Source organism: Uranotaenia lowii, chromosome 3 (genome assembly GCF_029784155.1).
Source record: "Uranotaenia lowii strain MFRU-FL chromosome 3, ASM2978415v1, whole genome shotgun sequence".
NCBI lineage: Eukaryota > Metazoa > Arthropoda > Insecta > Diptera > Culicidae > Uranotaenia > Uranotaenia lowii.
In genome coordinates, this window is record NC_073693.1 from 166,818,806 (window position 1) to 166,840,169 (window position 21,364).

A 21,364-nucleotide genomic window follows, 5' to 3' on the forward strand; every position below is an offset into this window, starting at 1 on the left:
TTATATGCGGCGAAAGCAAAGTTCAACTAAAATGTTGTTTTTTTCCTGGAATATTAGCCCCTTTTCTAAGAAAAAAGGGATATAGTTAATTTCAAATAATTTGTTAAAAAATGAAAACCATCATGTGAATTTTAGATAGAATCTCAGTACGAAACCAAGCAGGGCAAAATTGAAAAAAAGGAAATTATCTTTGAAAGGCACTAGAAACATTTCCATCAGATCCTTTGAAGACGGACTTTGATCTATTTTATAGGATTTTGAACCAAGAGGATAGTTAAGAACTTCCGTCGCGAAATTCAGAGAGAATTATCAGTAATTTTTGCTCTGCTTCCACTGAAAACTCAACAGAATCTTCATTTTCTCAGCACATGTAATTCGAAGCCAGAAATAAAATTTTCAAACTATTTATGAAATTGTGTTGGCTTTTCAAAAACGTGCTATTCATTAAATATATTTTGCTATTTTTCATAATTTTTATCAAAAAACAACTTTTTTTTCGTTGACTTATATTCAATTTACATGAAGCTGTCACTTTTGTTTGCCCAACGGCTTACTAATACTAATGCACTGAGCAAAAGCCCTATCAGCGGTGATCGACATACTTGTTGATACATTCTGAGCGTCGCTCACTGACTGATTCATAAACATTTAAGCCTAGTCCACACTAGGCAACATGAACTGCGATTTTTGTTATGACACGAACTTTATTGTCTGTTGTGGTTGTTGGAAACCTGAGACGGTCTCAGTGTCTCCCGAAGAAAATGGGAGACACTAAGACCGTCTCGAGACGAACCGTCTCCTAGTGTGGACTAGACTTTAGCCTATCATCATTGTCGATCATGTTTGTTATTGATTGACAATCATGACTGTTTCAAAAGGGAAATTTGAAGAAATGCCAGGACCGCATGTTGATAAAATCTGTTGCATGGACTCGGCACTTCATCGCGGATAGCTTGTAGTGATTGGTACCTTCTACGCAAAGCGAAAAGTAAACAATCATCTGATAGCCTCCATAGATCGCTCAAAACTGATACATATCAGTTGTGATTCTAGGAGGTTGAAAATCATCAAGGAAGGTAATCACCATCGAGACACCCGAAAATTGATAGTCTGCGTCCTTCCCTGCCACAGCTTGTTTTTTCAGGAATGTAACAATCTTTTAAAAAGAAAAAAATTTCCAATGATATTCACTGTATTTGTTTACTTGTTATTACATTCTTCCGCGCCTTAAAGTAAGTATGCAGGGTCCGGCAATTGAGCGACTCCCGCATAATCAATTACAATATATAGAGAATATTCTATATTGTCTCTAAACGTTATCGTTTATTGTAAAGTGAACAGTATATGTACAATAACACAGACCATATTAACAATCTGTATTATGATTATCTGTTAAAGTACCATATGGGGAAAGGGCTGTTAAGCATGTTTACCATTCAAAAAGAGCGATTTTTTCGAACAAATATTTCATGCTACATTATTGGATACGGTTAAAATATCATCCACTTTTGGCGAGCAAAACAATCTACCTGAATGTTCTAGCTACGTTGGAATACAAAATCATAGATTTCATCAACTTCAATGGATATAGTTTGCTTATAGTAGTTTGTAGTAAAAATAACGCTCAATCATACGTTCCGCATATTGTAAAATATTTTTAAAAAGAGCTTCCCTGTACCATAACCAATATAGTTCCAATTCTTTCCCACAAAAAATAAAATAAAATTAAAAAATTTAAATGTTGAGATTTTTATTTTTTATTTCTGATATTATACATGGATTATACAATCTTACCTATTTGTGCAGATCTGCATTGTTCAGCCTTTCAGTAGATTTTTTTTCCGCTCTCCGCTCAGCAGAGATCTTTGTTTCTGTAATTTCATTAGTTTTATTTAATCTCACTAGTTTTTATCGATAATATAATATAGTTTTACTTACTTTTCGCGTTCTGTGTGTTTTTCTCAGCGTGATTCTTTTTTTTCGGAGCCATTTTGAACACAGTTTTCAGTTCCGAACCTGGCGTGGGGTTGCCGACACAAATTTTAACGAAGTGAAGTGAAAATTAGCAGATGCTGAACCCAAGAGCGAAAAAATGCATAAGCTCACAACTACATCTTAAAATAACAATATTAGTTATTATCCGCAAGAGGTGAAATGATAACGACTTGTCTAACTCATACAATGTTGTCAATGTTGTTTTTTTTTAATTTAATGTCTAATGCTAAGAAAATATAAGGAAACTTTGTCGTACACTGTTAGAGTCCTGGATAAGGTCCAGAGACAATATTCAAAGGTTGCAAATTTTTATTCTCTTATTATACTATACTTACTAAATCATATATCATATTGTCACTGTCACTGATACGATCCTGTCATAATTTATTGAGGTAATAAAATTTTGAACATGTATAATGAAATGATACTTGGAAGATATTTCATACTGGTACTGCTACCAATATATTAAGTTAATAGTTAGTACTATATCCCCAACTGTTTTTAATTATGCGGGCTGTTACATTACTTCAACAGTAATTATTTCGTTGCACACGAAACAGTATTGAACAACCCCTCGTCGCTTTGTTTACATTAAGTCTTAGCTATCAATGGTATAAGTGAAGCAGAAACAAGAACGGGTAAATAGAGCGAAGGCGCTGCTGAAGAGGGCCGCGGAAGGAAGATTGAAGAATATCGTGTTTACCAACGAGAAACTCTTCACCGTACAGCAGTTCGTGAATAAGCAGAACGACAGAGTTTGGTTGCCAGACAGACCACGAAGCCATGCCTACTTGCTGACGGCCACCCGACGACAGAAACCAGCATCGGTGATGGTTTGGGCCGGAATCACCCGTGATGGCCGGATTCCTCTGGTTTTTGTCCCTGAAGGAGTGAAGATCAACCAAAATACATATCGGGAACTAGTTCTACAGAATGTCGTCGAACCATGGGAACTTCGACATTTTGGTTCCAGGGATTGGGTTTTCCAACAAGACATGGCGCCGGCTCACAAAGCGAAGAAAACTCAACTTTGTATTGCGTAACATTTTCCAGGGTTAATTTCGAGCTCCGAGTGGCCGGCGAATTCGCCAGACCTGAACCCTATGGACTTCGCTATTTGTAGTATGTTGGAGGCCGAAGTCTGCTGTAAGAAACATGAAGGTGTGGAGGTCCTGAAGCGACATCTCGTGGCCTGGGATAAAATACCAAAAAAACACCTGCGGGCTTCATACACTGCGTTCCTCGACCGTCTGCGGCGAGTGGTTAAACTCAAGAGACACATTCCACGCGCTTGTACCGCTCAAAAGTGATTTTTATCCGTTCGCGTATCAAAAAATCTCAAAATTGTCTATAATTTTGATAATTCAAATCACATAAAACCAACGGAAAAAAAAAGAAAAAAGTTTTTTTACACATGTGTTAGATGATTTTGAAAATCAGTTTTTTTGCTGAAAAAAGTGGTGTTTTTGACAACTTTTACAAAATCATTAATTTTAATATATGGATGATTTTTTTTCGGAAATATTTTAAGTATGTTCAGAAGCCAATAAACACGGCTTCATTTTGTAGAAAAAAGAATTTGTTTATATCCAATATAGTTGGTTTGAAAAGCGAACAAAAACAGTCGCAAATGAGTAAATTCACGTCACAAAAAAGGAAAGTTTTTAATTTTCCGAGAAAACTCTGACTTTTTTTTAATAACAAAAATGAGATTTTCTTTAAAAATGATAAGACGATTCTGAAACACTAAAATTTATAGAAATCGGTTGGAATAAAGCTGAGTTACAACAGCGCGAATGGGTGAATTCACGTCACAAAATTTGATTTTTCGTTAAATTTTATATGAAAATGTGCTCTGAAAGCTGTTTTGACCCTCCATATGGTCGGATTTTGACAAATCGAGCATAATTTAGTTGATTTTTTAATAAGTTCATTATTTTCAAATAAAAATACAAAAAGATTGAAAAAAAATAAATTTTTTTTTTGTGAATCTTTAAATAAAGACAGTAGTTATTTTAATATATGATCCCTCAATATGTTACTATTCAAGTGCCAATCAAAATAAGAAAAAAAGTTAGGTGCAGATACTAAAAATTTATGATTGTAAAAGTCGGAACAACAAAATAAAAAATAAGTGTAGGTACATAAAATTTGAAGACTCCAAAGAATGGTTCAGTATAACCACAGTATAAACTTTATATTTCGTGACGTGAATTCAGTCAACTACCCTGTTCTGTTTGAACTGAGTGAATTCACGTCACAACTTCAAATCAGCATAACTTCGTTCGTTGTAGTTCAATCGAGAAGCTCCGTACATCAAATTGTGGGTAATTGTTTTCTTTACAACTCATTCGAAGACACCGATATTCTATTTCCACAGAGAGAACAGGAATTCAAAGATGTATGTACTAAAGTCCGAAATGGTTAATTCTAGCGTGAATTCACGTCACAAAAGTAATTAGTCACAACAAAAACAACTTAAATTTTAAAATGACCAAATCATATTCATTTTGAAGGAAATTCAATTTGCGACCGTTTGCTACAATTTTTTTCATTTTCAAGTAAATTGGTTGACTTCTAGAACGATAATAGTGCAGAAAAGTCCGGAAAAGCGATTTCACGTCACGGTGGAATGTGTCAAGAGCGAACAAGTCGAACTTTACCAGGGAATTAAAAAAAAAAGTAATTTGTTTTCAGGAGAAATTGAATGAATTTTAAATGAAATGTTGTTGTTTTGATAAATTTATATGTTTATTTCAATGTAGCACTTCAATTGCCGGACCCTGTATATTGTGTTCTCAGTGTTAGAGATCAAGCAATCCAAGATGAGGTTGTAGAAATCTACGCAATCCATGGTTTTCACTTTCTACAATGTCATGTGAAATAAATTCATTCCTATTTAACCCTTCATTTCATGATTTTTTATTTTTCCTTAAAAATCATTTTAAACAGTTGGAAATGATGAGTACATCAAGAAAAAAAAATTAAAATAAAATACGATTTTTCACTTTTCTCATACATTAATTGTTGTGTCCAATACCAGGGGGCTCTTTCGAGCTTCTTGTTGTGAAGGAGTGAGGCGGGCCAAAAAGCAGCTTGGGCGCCGGATTCACAAAATTCGGAGGTCCTTTTTCAGAGGAATATGCGCAAAATCTTGTCAAAGTATGTCACGAAGGCCAAAGATGTCAAGCTATTATTAATGCTGAGGTTCATTCGACCTGCTATTTAAGTATTTGCATTGAAGTTTTTGATCAATAGTAAAAAGAATTTCCGTAATGGGTATTTTAACTTTTTCGCAACAGTGACTACGCTCTTATGTAACAGAATACCTAAATTTTACCAGTTTTGCCTTATTTTTCAGTATATAATTTCAACATCCACGTCAATTTTTAAAAAGAAACCCTAGAAAAACGTCGTTGTAAACCCATTTAGAAAATTGAAAAAAAGCGTCCCGATTCGTGAAATCGTTTAGCTATGTGTCGCCTGCCTTTTGATGTAGGTCAGTTTCTTCTTTCATCTCAAACACATGGGAGGTTTGTTTTGTTGCATTGCTGGCTTTTTATTAGCGTCAACAGACTTAGGAACGAGGAAAAAGACGTGCGTATTTGAAAAAGACGATAAAATGCAATAACTCATGACTAAATTGAATGGACTTTTGGCTTCTTCGTACCTGTGGACACACACAACATGTAGGTAGGTGTTCCGCAAGCTGAACCAAATTGAGAGGGAGAGAGGAGAACAAAAAATGGTACAGGATAACCACCTTCGAAGCCGAAAAGTTATAAAATTAAGATAACAAAACGTCACGTTCGTACGTGGAGTAGGATAAAGGATACCAAAAAAATCGACAGGACACATTCTTTGGCTTACCGAATTTAGTTCCTTCTCACACGTAGATATATGTATGTAAGCAAGGAGGGATCTGTTCGGTTCTTCATTCTGGAAGAATGTGTTTACCTTCCTAGTTTTCCCATTTTCTCGTATAAATAGAGCTGAATTAATTTATATTGGATTTCTGACACTAGCATTTAGAGCCTGCGTCATCATGGTCGCCGTCGTTTCTGTCGGCGGTGATCTACAAAGACAGAATCCTCACTTTTCTCTGGACCAGCCGCCGTCCGATCGACCCAACGAGAAGGCATTCAGTCGGAGAATGAGGTGACCGGACTGATGTTACACATTCATACTCACATAGAACCTATTTAGTTGGGCAGTGGCCTTAGGGTTTACCTGGAGGTCTCCGGTGTTCCGTTTTGTGTATTTCCTCACCCTCCCGCAAGCATTGGGTGCGTGTGATAATTTATTTTACAAAATTAAAAAGCAAGATGAAAACAAAATATCCGAACTGCCGAGTCTGCCGTTTGGGAGACCCAAAAGGGAGATCTATTTGGACACAATTAGTCTTTCGAAATGCAGAAGGACAGTTTTATGAATCTGTCAGCAAGAGATGACAAACATGTAGGCATGCATCCACACACTGTATAATGATTGACTAAAGAGCCATTCCGAGCTGCCGATGTGATGGTCGGCTGGCGTGGCTCTTTGGCGGTAAATCGTGGAGGTCCCTATTGTTGCCTTGTTCCGGTGTCTTCCGAGTATTTTTTTTTTTGTTCGTTATGCCTATCCCGACTCGTTATATTGTTTCGATATATTCGCTATTTGATCGCTAGAGCGCCCACCTCCAAACCAAGAATAGAACAAAAAGGAGAAGTCCTATTTTCTCCAATATTCCAATAGATAGGTGTCTAAAACATGCACATGAGCAGACATCTATTTTCCATAGATTGGAGCAATTTTCATATTGAAATCTTTTACAGTTTTGGAGAAAACAATTTTAAAATAAAAGTAGTAAAAATAACCGATTTCCGAAACCAGACGGGTTAAATACGCATATTTAAGGTTTGGGTAATATTTCTGTTCCACTTGCAATATCTTTGTATAATTGAATTGAAAGTGTTAGAAAATGATGACGGGCATACGTCAAAGCTGAAGTTTTGGAAAAATTATAGATATTACACGTTCTTTTGTATAAAACATATTTAGGGATGCCATTTGATGGAAACATTTAGTTCATATGATCTACTTTTCAAATCAATAAAATAATGCCATTTCAGAATCACAGTTTGAAGCCTGTGCCAAAAGTATCACTAGAATATTTCTGAAGGCTTCGTACGACGGTGTTACGTTTTTGCAAAGCAAGTTTTCCTTAAACCTATAAATAATGATGAGAGTGAAATATTTAAGTTTTTTTTTTGGAAATTCCTTTTCATGTTATCAACACCGACTTCTTTCTAACTTATGGTTCTCTCAATTACGCACAGGCAAAGCATAATTCGACTTTAAGGCCGATTCCTGCTCCGGTGTCTATCAGTAATAGATACTGGTCAAGAGTTTGAAGACAAAAAAGTCATGAAACGTGGCGTGAGAATCCGTCCTGTACAATAAATATCACTCAATTATTTTGGTTGATGATCCTTGAAATCATTAGTCATCGTGTCATTTTTTTTCGTAGGAAAAAAGTGTTTTTCGGCTTCTTAACACTGCGTTGAGGGCATTTTTTTATGGCAGAGCACATAAAGATAAGTTGAAAATGTGGAGCTATTTTAGTAAGAAAACACACCGACACTTACCACATTTACAAAATCCTGGAACGAAATGGACTCGGCCTTTGAAGATTTAGCCTTCAGGGCACGGTCATGCAGAATGTCCCGCTTGTTGGGTGGTACGTTGGCGAGAAATTCCGAAGATTTGAGCGCCTCAATGAAATCGTCCACAGGAATTTCCCCAAAACCTTCCGGATCGAACTGAGCAGAGGAAGACACAGAAAGATTGAAATGTTTCATTATCGATACATGTCGTGCCCTCTAAGTGGGCAATTTTGGCAAAACCTACCGCATCAAACAGTTGCCTCCATTTCTGAAAAAAATAATGATAAATACAGATATTATGAAGGGGTAAAATGTAAAAAAAAAACTATTAGACTTTCGCTCAACACTTACATCCTTCATTAGCTCCTTGCGCATTTCGGCCTCGTCATATTCGGAGTTGAGATCAGTGTGATCCGTCTCGTAAACCGGTTCCCCATCTTCGCACTGGGAAATCGTTCCTATACTTCCGAGCGAACCTGCGATGGTCGAAATGTGCTCAACATCGGCCAGCGTTTCCTGTTGACTGTGGCTGGCGGTGTCAACCTTTGTACCACTTCCTCTCTCAAAACCCGGCCACATTTCTTCGGCTAAACACGCACATAATTCCCCAAAATGAAACGAAACGAGCGGACCCTAACCTAACACTTATTTTTATTTACTTGAAATGAACCGGCACAAATTTTTTACACACTTTGATACATTGATCAGGCCTTCTTTGATTACACCACTTCACGCAACGCAAAATGCAATAATCGCCACCAACTGAAACAAATCTTATCCCGTTTTAAAACATTCAGTAAAAATAACCCAAATTCAAACACTCCAACTGTTGATACTTTTCATTAAGAATCCCTTAGAATATCTGAAAGAAAGATGAAAAAACAAATATTCATTATTGCTAGTCATATCATTTAAAGTTTGCATATTGGAGTTTGCATCACATGGAAACACTTTGGAACTTTTGATTGAGATAAATTCAGATAGAACGAGAGCTCATAATGAAATAACAAAAGTGCTTGGTTTTACAGACCAAGCACTTTTGATATTTGAAAAATTCAATAGTTTTATAACAAAATTTTTATGAGGATCAAGAAATTTTCATGAAAAAAATTGCCATTCTGTTCAATAACATTAATCTCCAACCGATAGTGATGAATTAATAATGAAGAGATTGATAGGGTGACCGATTCTAGTCAGGCGCGGTCCTATGGGGGGGGGTGATCGGGGTGATCTACCCCCCCAGCGGAAAAAATTAGCAATAGCTCGAATTTCTATAAAAAGTTGGAACTTTTCTTAGTAGATGTGCTTTCCAATTTTAAAAATTTTCCACTCCGTGGGGGTGTTTATTCAACAAAAAAGTTAATTTATCACTTAAATGGCTCAATATTGAGAAAAAAAGTCGGTCCACTTAACTCAAGCAGCTGTAACTTAGGATTCCCTGGACTGAATTATACCAAATAACTTTTGTTGATAAGTTACTCAACAAAAGTGTGTTGTTTAGTTTTGATTTGGAATTTGCTATTAATAAAATGTAGGGACAACTTTTTTTTTAATTGTCACTAATTTCCCTCATATGCCTCAATTAACACGAGCAAATCGCAACAAATTTTAGTATTTGCTTCAAATTCAGAGCTTCTGAGTTCTTGATTTTGTTTTGAATTTTAATTAAATGAAAAATTTGGAAAAGTCATATAGGGGGGTGAAAATTGTTATAACACTGAAATACTTGAAATATTTGTTCTGCTTTCATCATACATTTATAGCCTTCAATTGCAAAATAAAAAATCAGGTTCTAAATCACAGTAAAGATTCTCTTTCGCGAGAATTTTAATTAATTAAATATAACCTTATAAATATAAATAAACTAAATATAACCTTTATTGAATTATAACCTACATTATGAAATTCATAAACAAAAATTTAAATTTGAGATCTGATTTTATTTAATTCTGTTTTAAATGTATCACACCAAACATTCATATTATGGATGACTATGAAAAAAATACAATTACTGCCAAACAGAAATCGAATATAAAATATTTATAGTAAGAGTTTAAATTTTAAAAAAAAATCTCTCAAGAGATTTCATCAACAATAAATCGAAGAAAGAGATTGCGTTTTATGACTTTTGCGTTTCCTATGAGTTTTTAGTGCCAAAAAGGAACAAAAAAGTATTTGTATCAGCTGTTTCAGGAATTGGTGTTGGAGATAGAGATTCAAATTCATCTCTAGAACCCAAAATCTGCATTCAAAACTATAACACAAGTAAACAAAATTCACATATTCCGAAGAGCAAAGAATTTGAAAACTGATTTCAACTTATTTAGGAGCTCTTAATGCAAATTTGTATTATTTTTTCAGCTCTTTTTTCCGGTATAAATTTTAAAAATTCAAGGCTCATTGGAGAAATTTGTGCACCTTTTAGCAAAAGTGTAAAATATCAAATAAAATTAGAAAAAAGGTATTAACCTAATGATTAATTTTTATGAAGACTGTGAGTAATTTACCATAAGAAAAAAAATATTGAAGTAAGTTTCCCCATTTTGTATAATACGAAGATTATCTAGACGAAATCTGTATTTTTTTTTACGGGAAATTTTCACTTTTTGACATTCTTCCCTCTAATCTGTATTATTAAATGAATAAATGATAATGAAAAGATTTAACATATTTGTTGTTGTTCATGTAGTTTTGTTACTTAATCAATTATCATTTTTCGATTTCACTCTTAACTGCTTAGTTTTAAAATTACTAAATGCCAGAAAATAAGAAGGATGAAAAAAAATCTGACGAAAAATTAGGTTTTGTGCGCAAAAATCTTCCAAAATCAGTTTGCCTCGGTTTTAATTTTTCCCTTGTGAATTAAAACTATCCCCTTATCATTCCACTATTTTTTTCGGCAACAAGGCATTCTATCATGTAAAACAGTCAGAAGATCTTTTAGTGATTTTTAACCAACACTCCTGGATTTCTAGATCTACAGCAATTATGTCACCGATACTGCTTTCAGCTCATCTACACAATAATATTGAAATTGTGATTTAGCTTCAGGTTTGATATTCTTAATCTGAAAGCTTGGCTATTTCAATTGCAAATGATTGAGACAGTTCACTAAGAGTATTAACATTCAGAATTAACCCTTCATTTCATAATTTTCTTTATAATTCAAAATTATTTAAAAAAAATGGTAATTATGTAAAGGTGGACAAAGTTTAATCACTTTTCTTTGTAATTTATTTGTTTTAATACAATTAAAATTGAAATTTTTCTAATGAAAACTTTAAATTCAAGAGCAAATCAAATAAAATTCGGTTCCAGAATTTAGAAACTGATTTTGATAATAGGTTTTCTCTACTTAATTTATATTTAAAGTGTTTATTCTATATATTGTGTTTCCAAATTTGAAAATTATAATACTAAATTTCCAAATCACGATTCAGTAAAAAACCCCAATGAAGAATGCAATGCCCGTTAGTTATGTTTGTTAATTTTTTTATCGGGCTTATCGGTGAAAAGTAAAATACTTCCGATAAATTATAAAATACCAGAGCGCTAATATTTAGAAGCTCAGCAAAAAAATGAAGATAACTTGAATTTTTTTTTCTACGTGTTCATCATTCAACAACGTGTGTATTATTTTCATTGAAAAAATTACATTTATAACGAGACATTTTTTAAAGAGCCCTTAAACTGACAATTCTAAAATACCAGATATACCTACAAATAAAAAAAAATCAACATTTTTTCGCAGTGGTAATTATAGATTCGCTGGTTGTTTTATAAAGAGATTTTAGCTTCAAGATGACATTGTGCTCATTATTAAAATGAGAAAAAAACATAATACAATCTTCAAAGGACCAGAAAATTTCATAACATAGTGAAATAGAGGTCTTACAACACAATCAAAATGAAATTGGAATTCATTTTCGTTCTAAAACATGTTTTTCTTTGAAATTTCTGCCATTCGCATATAAATTTTCGATATATTCGTTTTTGTGACGTCACAAAAAAAATCCAATATGGCTCTCGACACTACCTTATTTAAATATTCCTTGACCCTGAGTACAATTACTCTACAATGTTCAATTTAATTTTTAAATATTATAATCAGAAATCAAATACGACACTTTAATTAGCTCAAGAATTTGAAATCTGCTCATTTAAGCCATTTTCCGTAATTCAAAGTCTAAGAAAAAAAAATCCGAAAAACCATGGTTCGGCAAAAAGACATTAGATCAGTTGCGTAATGCTCAAAAAACTTTCATTTAATGTCAAAGAAAGCTGAAGTAAGAAGCTGCACGTTGCACATAGGTATAGATTTTTTTGAAATTTTCCAAGATCTTGACCACAGAAACTGAAAAAAGGTGGTGAAAAACCCGTACTTTTCAATCAATGAACAGTCAAAATTGTTTAAGTAACACCAGAAAAATTTTGAAAAGTTGACGTAGTTTGGGCACATTTTTGCATATTTAGAATGTCAAAATAAGAATATTTGACGAATTTTCAACGTGCAGCTTCTAACTTCAGCTTTCTTGGACACTTAGGCCGATGACAAAGTGAGTGCGATGCGGCGAATGCAATTCAATGCGGTGAACCAGATTTGATGAAAATGTAGGGTAAATGATCTTGAGCGGAACCAATTGGCTCAATTCGACGCAACACGGAACAGTTGATCAAGCGGTATGGCTTTGGGTTATATCCGAACAAATTTTTTTTCAGTTCAGCGGATAGATCTTAATTTCTGCTTTCTAATGATGATTTTTAAAATATTTTAGAGTAAATCCTGATAACTCTAGAGCTGTTTTACTGAAGTAAGAATTCTGATCTTGAGCGGAACCACGCTGATCTTGAGCGGAACTAATATATGATCTTGAGCGGAACCAATTTCTTCTGTCAACATCTTTAATAGTTCTTATTCCTAAAACTTATGTAACTGTGAAAACTTCAATTAAATTTCATCTTTGAAGATTTTAAAGTTCAAAAATTATTGTTTTTACGTGAAAAAAAGAAACTTAGCGTTCCAAAGCTGTTCTCAAAATATCCGTTCAAATTTATTTCTTGCTTAAAAAAAGTCCAATTTTCCCTTTGATGCGCTGTATCCTATTTTGAAAGAATCGATTCTCTAAACTCAAATTTTAGTTTTTTTTTATCTCAAAAATCAAATTCGTTAGTATATTTCACTGATTTTTTGAATGTGCGTGTTTAGAATCATACTGCCCCGAACAACTATTGAAGGTAACGATAAAGTAAGTAATACAAAAGAAGATGCCTTAAACTACAGATTTGGCAAAAAAAACTGTACATTGCTCTAAATCAATGTTTTTGAGAAAAAACTCTTTTTTTTAAATCCTTATTCCTTTAATTCCTTTTATTTTATTGGAAATTCATGATAAATTGCGTCATTTTTATATTTTAGTTGGGAAAAATCAGTTTGCGTTGAAAACCTTTTCAGACTTTTTCTTTTATAGTTGGGAAAAATCAGTTTATTTTGAAAATCTTTTCATACTTTTCTAATTCAAAGTAAGAAAACTTAATTTTATATTGACCAAAAAAAATTATAATTATGGAAATCCATTCTAAATTAAAAAATTCTGTGAAATCTGTAAATATTTCAAAATATCGTGTTCTTTGACACAGATTCTGTGATAAAAGTTTCCTCAAAATTTTGTGAAATAACAGATTTTACTGTGATTTCGGCAACCTTGCTGTAAGCAACTTATTCATAGAATAAAGTTCATAATAAATCCCAGTTTCTTATGAATCACGTTAACATTTATTTATATTAAAATTTTATTGAAACATTATTTATTTAGCTCAATTGATAAAACAATTATTTCTCAATCCAATTTCCAGTTCGAGCTCAAGTGTAAAGTCAAACACAAGGAAATCGGGTAGGTTTTCAATACCAGGCCACCAATTGAATCGTGAAGAATTATAAAATAGCTAACCCGGTGTGCTTTGCTACACTTTGTCAAACTAAAAGGATGTGTGTAAAAAACAATTTGAATTTTTGTTTATTAGATAGTATATCGTTTTCAATTGGAATGTTAACATCTAAAACAATCTCTTTAAAAGAAAGCTACTTCATAAAATACGAATAGCAATGGCAATGAAGATTGATTCTTATTCTGAAATAATGACTTAACTTTATTGGCTTTATTAGTTCTCGAATAATGCCAAAAAATATGTATGAAAGTCTTTCTCCTCCTTCTCGTCGTTCCTCTGAAAGAAAAATTCAAAAACACATTTCTTGAGCCCCAAAAAATTAAACTTTTTGTGTGCCTAGTTTGGTACTCTGTGACACCAATTAATTAGTTTTTGTTCTATTCGAACTTAATTTTACATTTTTTCTTTCCATAAAGCTGATAGAATAAGAAATATACAAATCTGCTGCATACATTCAGGGGTAAAAACAGCGTGTGAGACATTAGCCATAAGGCAGCGCACCTAGCGGTTTATTTCGGAAGCTAGTAGTTCCGCTCAAGATCAAAGATGGTTCCACTCAAGATCATATTTTACTTTTAAAAACTACGCTATTAATTGATATTCTGAAGGAAAACTTGTTACAAAAACCCGAATAATGCTTTTTTATGAGTTTTTCTACTATTTTAATCATTGAGAATTAGTTTACAACTGTCAAGGGTGACATAAATTGACGTTCAAAGTCAGCGTAGATTGATGAAAATTGCAGCAGAAATGCATATGTTTTTAAATCTTCTAATAACATTATTTCAGTAAATAAATTTTTGCAAAAATGTCAATGCTTGTATGAAAAGATCTTGAAAAAGTGTTTTTTCAACAAAAGTAAATGGTTCCGCTCAAGATCAGATTTTGACTAGTTCCGCTCAAGATCATTTACCCTATGTAAATCGCTTAAACCTGACATACTCAACGCGGCGAAGCAGATGTCAATTTGTTCCGCCGCTCGAGTTCGCATTGGCTGCGTCCGTAAATTCGATAATTCACTGTGTTTATTGTTTTGATATACATAATCAAAAAACTTATAGTTATGAGATTTATTAAAATTTTTAAATAATTCCCTTGTATGGCCTTGTCATTCTATCATGAAAAACATTTTTTACCCACCATTTTTAGAAAGCTTGAGTAGATTTGGCATTACATTTTTTATCTTCAAATAAGAAAACTGTTTTTTTATCTTTCCCATCCCCCATCTAATGAAAATCTCTTTTAGAGATTATCCCACTTTTCAACATGGATGATCTCCCCGTAAAATGGTATATTCAAGTTTTATTTTCTTAGACATTTCTAAAAACAAACTTTTTTTTTTTTTTTTTTTTGTAGCGGCCCACCACACTCCCCCACACCAAAAGGCTCAATTGAGCCCCCTGGTAATGGACGCTACTGTTCTCAGCATGTCTGGCAGCAATGAATAATAAAAGTTAACGCGAGCAAATTTTAATCATGCTGAGAACACAAAATTGTTTAATGTCGTGCGAGGAAATGTATTATTTAACTAAATTGACAACAATATGAATCTCAATGGAAAATAATTTCCTTTGAAGAGATTCATTATACTATATTTACTATTACACTAATTATATTTACTAATTTTATCAAGTTATGTTCAATAATTTAATAAGATAAAAATACAAACTACAATTTTTTAAAGAATAATAATATTAGAAATTAACGCTACAAATATGCAAAAGGTAAGCAAAACAAAGACTGGTTGATGATCGACTGTTTTAATGGTTCAATTTTTCTTTCAAAAGCTGTATCACTTTGGTTTTGAACATGGAACGATTGGTTATGTTTTTAATATCAGTTGGTAAGGTGTTGTATTTAGTAGGTCCAATAAACGAAATTCTTTTTTGCCCTAATGATGTTGTGGATCGGCTTCGTTGCAAGAAATCTGACTGGCGAGTGTTATGAGTTCGCAACCCCGTAGTAAAATGGAGGTTTTGAATATTTTCAGTTGAGTGTAGATTATCATAGATATATATAACAGTTTGCAAATCACAGAGTTCAGATATTGGAAGAACGTTATGCGTTCTTAAAGAGTATAGCTGAAAGGTAGGGAATAACAAAGGGAGTTTTAAGATGTTTTTCAAGCATCTATTCTGGAGCGTTTGAAGTTTCTGTAAGTGAGACAAAGAAGCTCTTCCCCATATCATAACAAGGTAGTTCAAATGAGAGTGAATAAACGCAAAATAAAATTTAAAGAGAACATGTTGGGGAACAAAATTTCTCAGTTTCCAAAGAACACCGCAAAGAGGAGTAATTTTTTTTTCCAGGTGTTCAATTTGACGATTCCATGAAAGAGTTTCATCTAAGTAAATTCCTAAGTATTTGAAACAACTAACTCTCTCAATCGTATTACCATTCATAGCTGGGTCATTAGTACGAGGCAGTTTTTTATGTGAAGAACGAAACAACATGTATTTGGTTTTTGTATAATTAAGTGAAAGTAGGTTTGAATTGAAATATTTTGAAAGCAGTTTTAGGTCGTCTTCAATGTGCTGAATTATAATATCAGGTGAAGTTTCTGAATAAAAAATTGCTGTATCATCGGCAAATAAACGTGCTGTGCCTTTAAGTTGAAGGTTACATAAATCATTTACATATAAGAGGAAAAGTAATGGCCCGATATTACTCCCTTGTGGTACACCGATATCAATATTTCTTAATTCGCTTCTTGTATTTTCAATAGCCACAAACTGCTTGCGATCTTCTAGGTAGCTACGAAGGATATTATTTGCTGTTCCTCTTATCCCGTATTTATGCAATTTGGACAATAATATGTCATGATTTAGAGTGTCGAAAGCTTTTTTGAGATCCAAAAACAATGCCCCAACAACATTTTTTGACTCTATTTTACATATGATAGATTCCACTAATTCTGAGATGGCAATTTGAGTGCTCGAGCCTGATCTAAATCCATATCCATATCCATAACTTCCGAACCTTATTAAATCTTGTTGAAGACTCACTTTGCATGCTTCTATTTGTATGTGTGCTTTTTTAGCTGTTTTATTTCACACTGTTTTATGATTCGTTTTCTTAAATGTTGAAATTTCTACTAAAAGTTTTTGAAGTTATCGAAAACAAATCATATCGGAACCGAAATCGGCCATTAAAAAATGTTATAATAAGAGTTTTATTTGAGTTCTTTTTCAATTTCGGAAACAATTATTGCGTTAATTATTGTGAACAGTGATCAATGTATAATCTAGAATTGGATGGTAAAATTCAATTCAATTGGTGACCAAAAATAAATCAAAAGTTATAAATTGACCAATGACATTGAGTTGTATGAAACTAAAAACCTCAGATCAAATTATCTAATCAATTTTCTAATCCCCCGTTTGATTTCCTCGACGGCTATCAAAGCGTTGAAATCACAGCCTTATTACTCTGAATCTAAATAGGTAGTTTTTCTTTCTCTATGGAAATTCCAAAAATATGAAAATGATTGGTTCTAAAAAACTGGAGTTCATGGAAATCGGTTCATAAGTTTTCAGAACGCAGTCCAAATAGTTATTCAGCTTAAAAAGTCAATTCACTGTTCAGTTCACTGTATATTGTTGAAGACTCTAAAAGCCGCCCCCAACGGCAATAGGGAGCACTTTGAAAGGTACTACAATTCTACACAGAAAAAAAAATGTAATCCTACTTTACAAGTGAATTTACGTTTCCACATCATTTCTGACAAAAATATGGAAAAGACTATAGCATCTTTGCAGTTGCAAAGAAATTTACATGAAAATGCGAGCAAAACACGCAGAAACTCAATGGGAATGCATGTTCTAAAGGACATTTACATGAAACTGCATGTGCTCCAAGCTGTCAACACACTTGTTGTTGTCCCGTAGGAATTGAATTCCGTTTGCTGCTCGCAGAATATTCTAGCGAGGTAAGTTCTGATCTAAAATCTATCCAAATGTTTGTGAAACGACGTTGTTGAATAATTGTAACCAATCGTCACTCATCTTTTCACATCGATTGATCTTTTTTTTTCAGAAACCATAAGAGCCAGAAGCAGCGGGCTAATGCAGCTAAGGTCTTAGTAAGGAGTAATTTGTTGTATTCTACAGTCTGCAGTCCGATTCCCGGGGGAACTTCAAACACTTATGAACAGGTGTAAATATCAATCATAAAATCTGCTAATAAAGTATGAAAACTTCGTCAAAGTTGTGTTTCCGATCTTATTTCGAACATTGCAATCCAATAGGAATTTTGAATTGGGGTAAAAAAATGTAAACTTACAATAAACAAAGCACATGAATGCTATTGGGATTTTACATGAAGTATGCAGTATCGTCACATGCAAAAGGCCGATTCCCTTCTACCCATGTACTTACATGTAATGCTACATGGATTTTTCTAACTGTGTAGTCAAAATCTTCCTTACAGGCTTCTTGATGTCCGCAACAAACGAAGCGCAGACATTGCATCTCACCATCACCTCGTCCTTGACGAGATACGACTGAGAGTTGGGCGTGTCCAACGGCGCGAGGAGAAAGCTGGGTGTCGATACGACGTCCGCCGGTTGGAGAATCCAGAGGTGAAAAGGGCATACGTTGAACAGCTAGAATCCCGAGCCTCGGAATTGCCGACAAACGGAACAGTCGAAGAACAGTGATGTGGAATCAAGAAAGCCTTTGTCACGACGAGTCATGGTACTCTCGGTAAAGTTCGTGGAAGAAGAAGTGAATGGATGTCGGATGAAATTTGGAGGATGGTCGATGATTGGAGAAAGGCGAAAGTCGGAATTGAGCAGGCATGTACCGGTTCAGGCAAAGCAGCCGCCCGCTTACAATATGCGGAGCTGAAAAAGGCAGTTAAACGAGCTTGTAGACAAGACAAGAGAGCCTGGACAAACTCCCTAGCCGAAGAGGGAAAAAGAGCTGCCGCCAATGGAGATTTCCGATTACTTGATAACACTTCTCGCCGCCTCAGTGGTGCAAGGACTAATGCAAGACTGCCGCTGAAAGACCGAGCAGGTCAGTTATTGACCGATCGAACAGATCAGCTAAAACGATGGATTGAGCACTTCGAACAACTCTTCCGAGTCACGAATAGCGATGGCCAACAGAATCCGCAGCTCGAAGCGCCAACAGTAAGTCGCATAAATGGTGTCAACTCGAAAGCGCCTTCGCTGGCTGAAATAGAAGCGGCAATCAAAAACATGAAATCCAACAAAGCACCTGGGATCGATTGCATGTCTGCTGAAATGCTGAAAGCCGACCCTGCCCTGTCAGCACAAATGTTGCACCGTCTTTTCGCTGACATCTGGGATACTGCAACACTCCCGGCCGATTGGATGCAGGGTATCCTCGTAAAGGTCCCGAAGAAAGGAGACCTGACAGAGTGCGGTAACTGGCGAGGCATGACGTTGATCTGTACAACCCTCAAAGTACTCTGCGAAGTGATCCTGAACAGGATCCAGGAGAAAATCGCTACACTCCAACGGCAACAAACTGGATTCCGATCCGGACGAATCATACTGGAACAAATCAATGAATTCCAGAACTCTCTTCTGCTGGTGTTCGAAAAAGCATTTGACCGACTTAACCACGAAAACATCTGGGCTGCTCTAAGACGACGAGGGGTCCCAGAGAAACTAGTTCATCTCATCGAAGCACAATACGAGGCATTTTCGTGCAAGGTCTTGCACGATGGTGTCTTGTCCGAACCAATCCCGGTAACTGCTGGAGTGAGACAGGGATGTATCTTGTCACCGCTACTTTTTCTCATCGTAATGGGTGAGATTCTGACTGGATCGATCGACCGTGCACCGAACCGAGGATTGACGTGGAATCCTTCAACAATGGAGCAACTGAACGACCTTGACCTGGCTGACGATATTGTTTTACTCGCTCAAACACAACCGGATATGCAGAGCAAACTCGACGACCTCACCGAAAGTTCCAAGGCATCAGGTCTCAAAGTCAATGTCGGAAAGACCAATTCGATGGAGATCAACACAGGAAATCCCTCCAGTTTCATGGTAGCTGGGCAACAAGTTGAGAAAGTGGAGTGCTTCCAGTATCTTGGTAGCCAGATAACGCATGATAGTGGTACCAGGAAAGACATCGAAACCCGGATCAGAAAGGCCCGTTTAGCATTTGCGAGTCTCCGAAACATCTGGCGGTCACGCCAGATCTCTCTACGAACGAAAATCCGAATCTTCAACTCAAACGTCAAATCCGTATTGCTGTACGGGAGCGAAACTTGGTGCACATATGCGGTGGCGACGCGAAAACTGCAAGTACCGTAAACTGGGGGAACTTGGATCAGCGGGGTAACTTTGATAAACTTGAAATTTTGTCAGATAATCATCATTAACTAAGTGTAAAGTTATAATAACTGGAAACTGTTTACTACGTTTGAAAGCCTATAAATTGAACTACAAATAAGCTAAATTTCGTTATTATTGGGAGATTTTTAATGTTACTTAAAATGTAATTTTAAAATCCATAAAAATCTGGTTTTTTGAAGGCTCACAAACAAACATCTTTCCTGATCAAATTTTAGCATTTAGGAGAAAATGGGTTGTTTAATGAGAAATTTCAACTTTTTGCTTGGTTAAGGTTTAGTTTAAGTGTTATTTTTATGGTCATTTGATGATAATTTTTGGATGTTGAAAAAAAGCGGTCATTTTTCATGAAAAAGCTCGTATACAAAAATGGCTAAAAACCCTATCAAATGGTTCAATTTGAAGAAAACAAAAACATGGGAATATTGCGAGGACTTAGGGAATTGCATGAAGGTAAAATTTCATTTGTTTTTGAGGCCAAAAAATATTGAAAAATGTTTATACTTTTTGCCCCTAAATGTATGCAACAACATTGTCCATCGTTTTAGTATACTTGTTTTTAAAAGAAAACGTTGAAAAATTCGATTAAGTCCAAACAAAAAATTACAGTTATCGATGTTTTGATCCTTCTTTGCTAAATGGCATCAAAACAATAAATTTGAAGATGTTGAGATACGTAAAAACCTAAAGATCAAAGTTACCCCGAATCTCGAAGTCTGGTTTTGTAACAAACATTTAATTATTTCCACCAATGTCGTTTGAATTAACTGCAATCAATGATCATGTTTAATACTCCTCACCTCAGTAAGTGTTTTAAAGCTCTTAGGTGTTACGAAAAAGCAACCCCTTCCAAAATATTTAAAAATGAATGAAAAAAGTGATCAAAGTTACCTCAGTTTAAGGTATTTGTAAACAGCTGCCTGCGGAATATCATCCGCGCTTGGTGACCTGGCAACTGGATCTCGAATGAGGAACTACATCGCCGGTGTCATCAAAGGGCGCTAGAAATCGAGATTCGGGAACGTAAGTGAAGATGGATTGGGCACACGCTGCGAAAAGATGAAAACTAGATTTGCAGAGAGGCGCTAGATTGGAATCCAGAAGGACATCGAAGAAGAGGCAGACCCAGAAACTCGTGGCGGCGAAGCCTAGCCGCTGAAATCCGAACTGTCGACGAGAATCTTGACTGGGACCAGGTGAAGACTCTGGCTCCGGATCGTCAACAGTGGAGGTCTATTACCACGCCCCCATGCACCGGAGGATCGGCGCAGGATCATTAAATAAATAAAAATCTACTTGTATTTTTCAATCCAAAATGTTGGCTTATTTATTGCATCCAAATATCACGTTCCGGTACCACGTGCTTTGAACAGTAGAAGGAAAAAAAACACTCGCCAAAATTTCCCCTTTCAAATTTTTATTACTCAGCAAGCTTTGATTT

General features: G+C 35.0%; 1 protein-coding gene across 1 annotated transcript in view; it reads right to left on the reverse strand.

Annotated features, from left to right (window-relative positions):
- The window catches only part of LOC129758373 (protein rhomboid), a 314,235-nt gene that overhangs the window by 283,191 nt on the left and 9,680 nt on the right, over window positions 1-21,364 (reverse strand). Inside the window, exons 2-4 of the mRNA XM_055755871.1 lie at window positions 7,995-8,505; window positions 7,888-7,911; window positions 7,626-7,799 (exon numbers count right to left, since the gene is read on the reverse strand). Of these exons, the coding sequence (XP_055611846.1) occupies window positions 7,626-7,799; window positions 7,888-7,911; window positions 7,995-8,222 (426 nt within the window). The 5' untranslated portion in view covers window positions 8,223-8,505. The remainder of the gene's footprint in view (window positions 1-7,625; window positions 7,800-7,887; window positions 7,912-7,994; window positions 8,506-21,364) is intronic.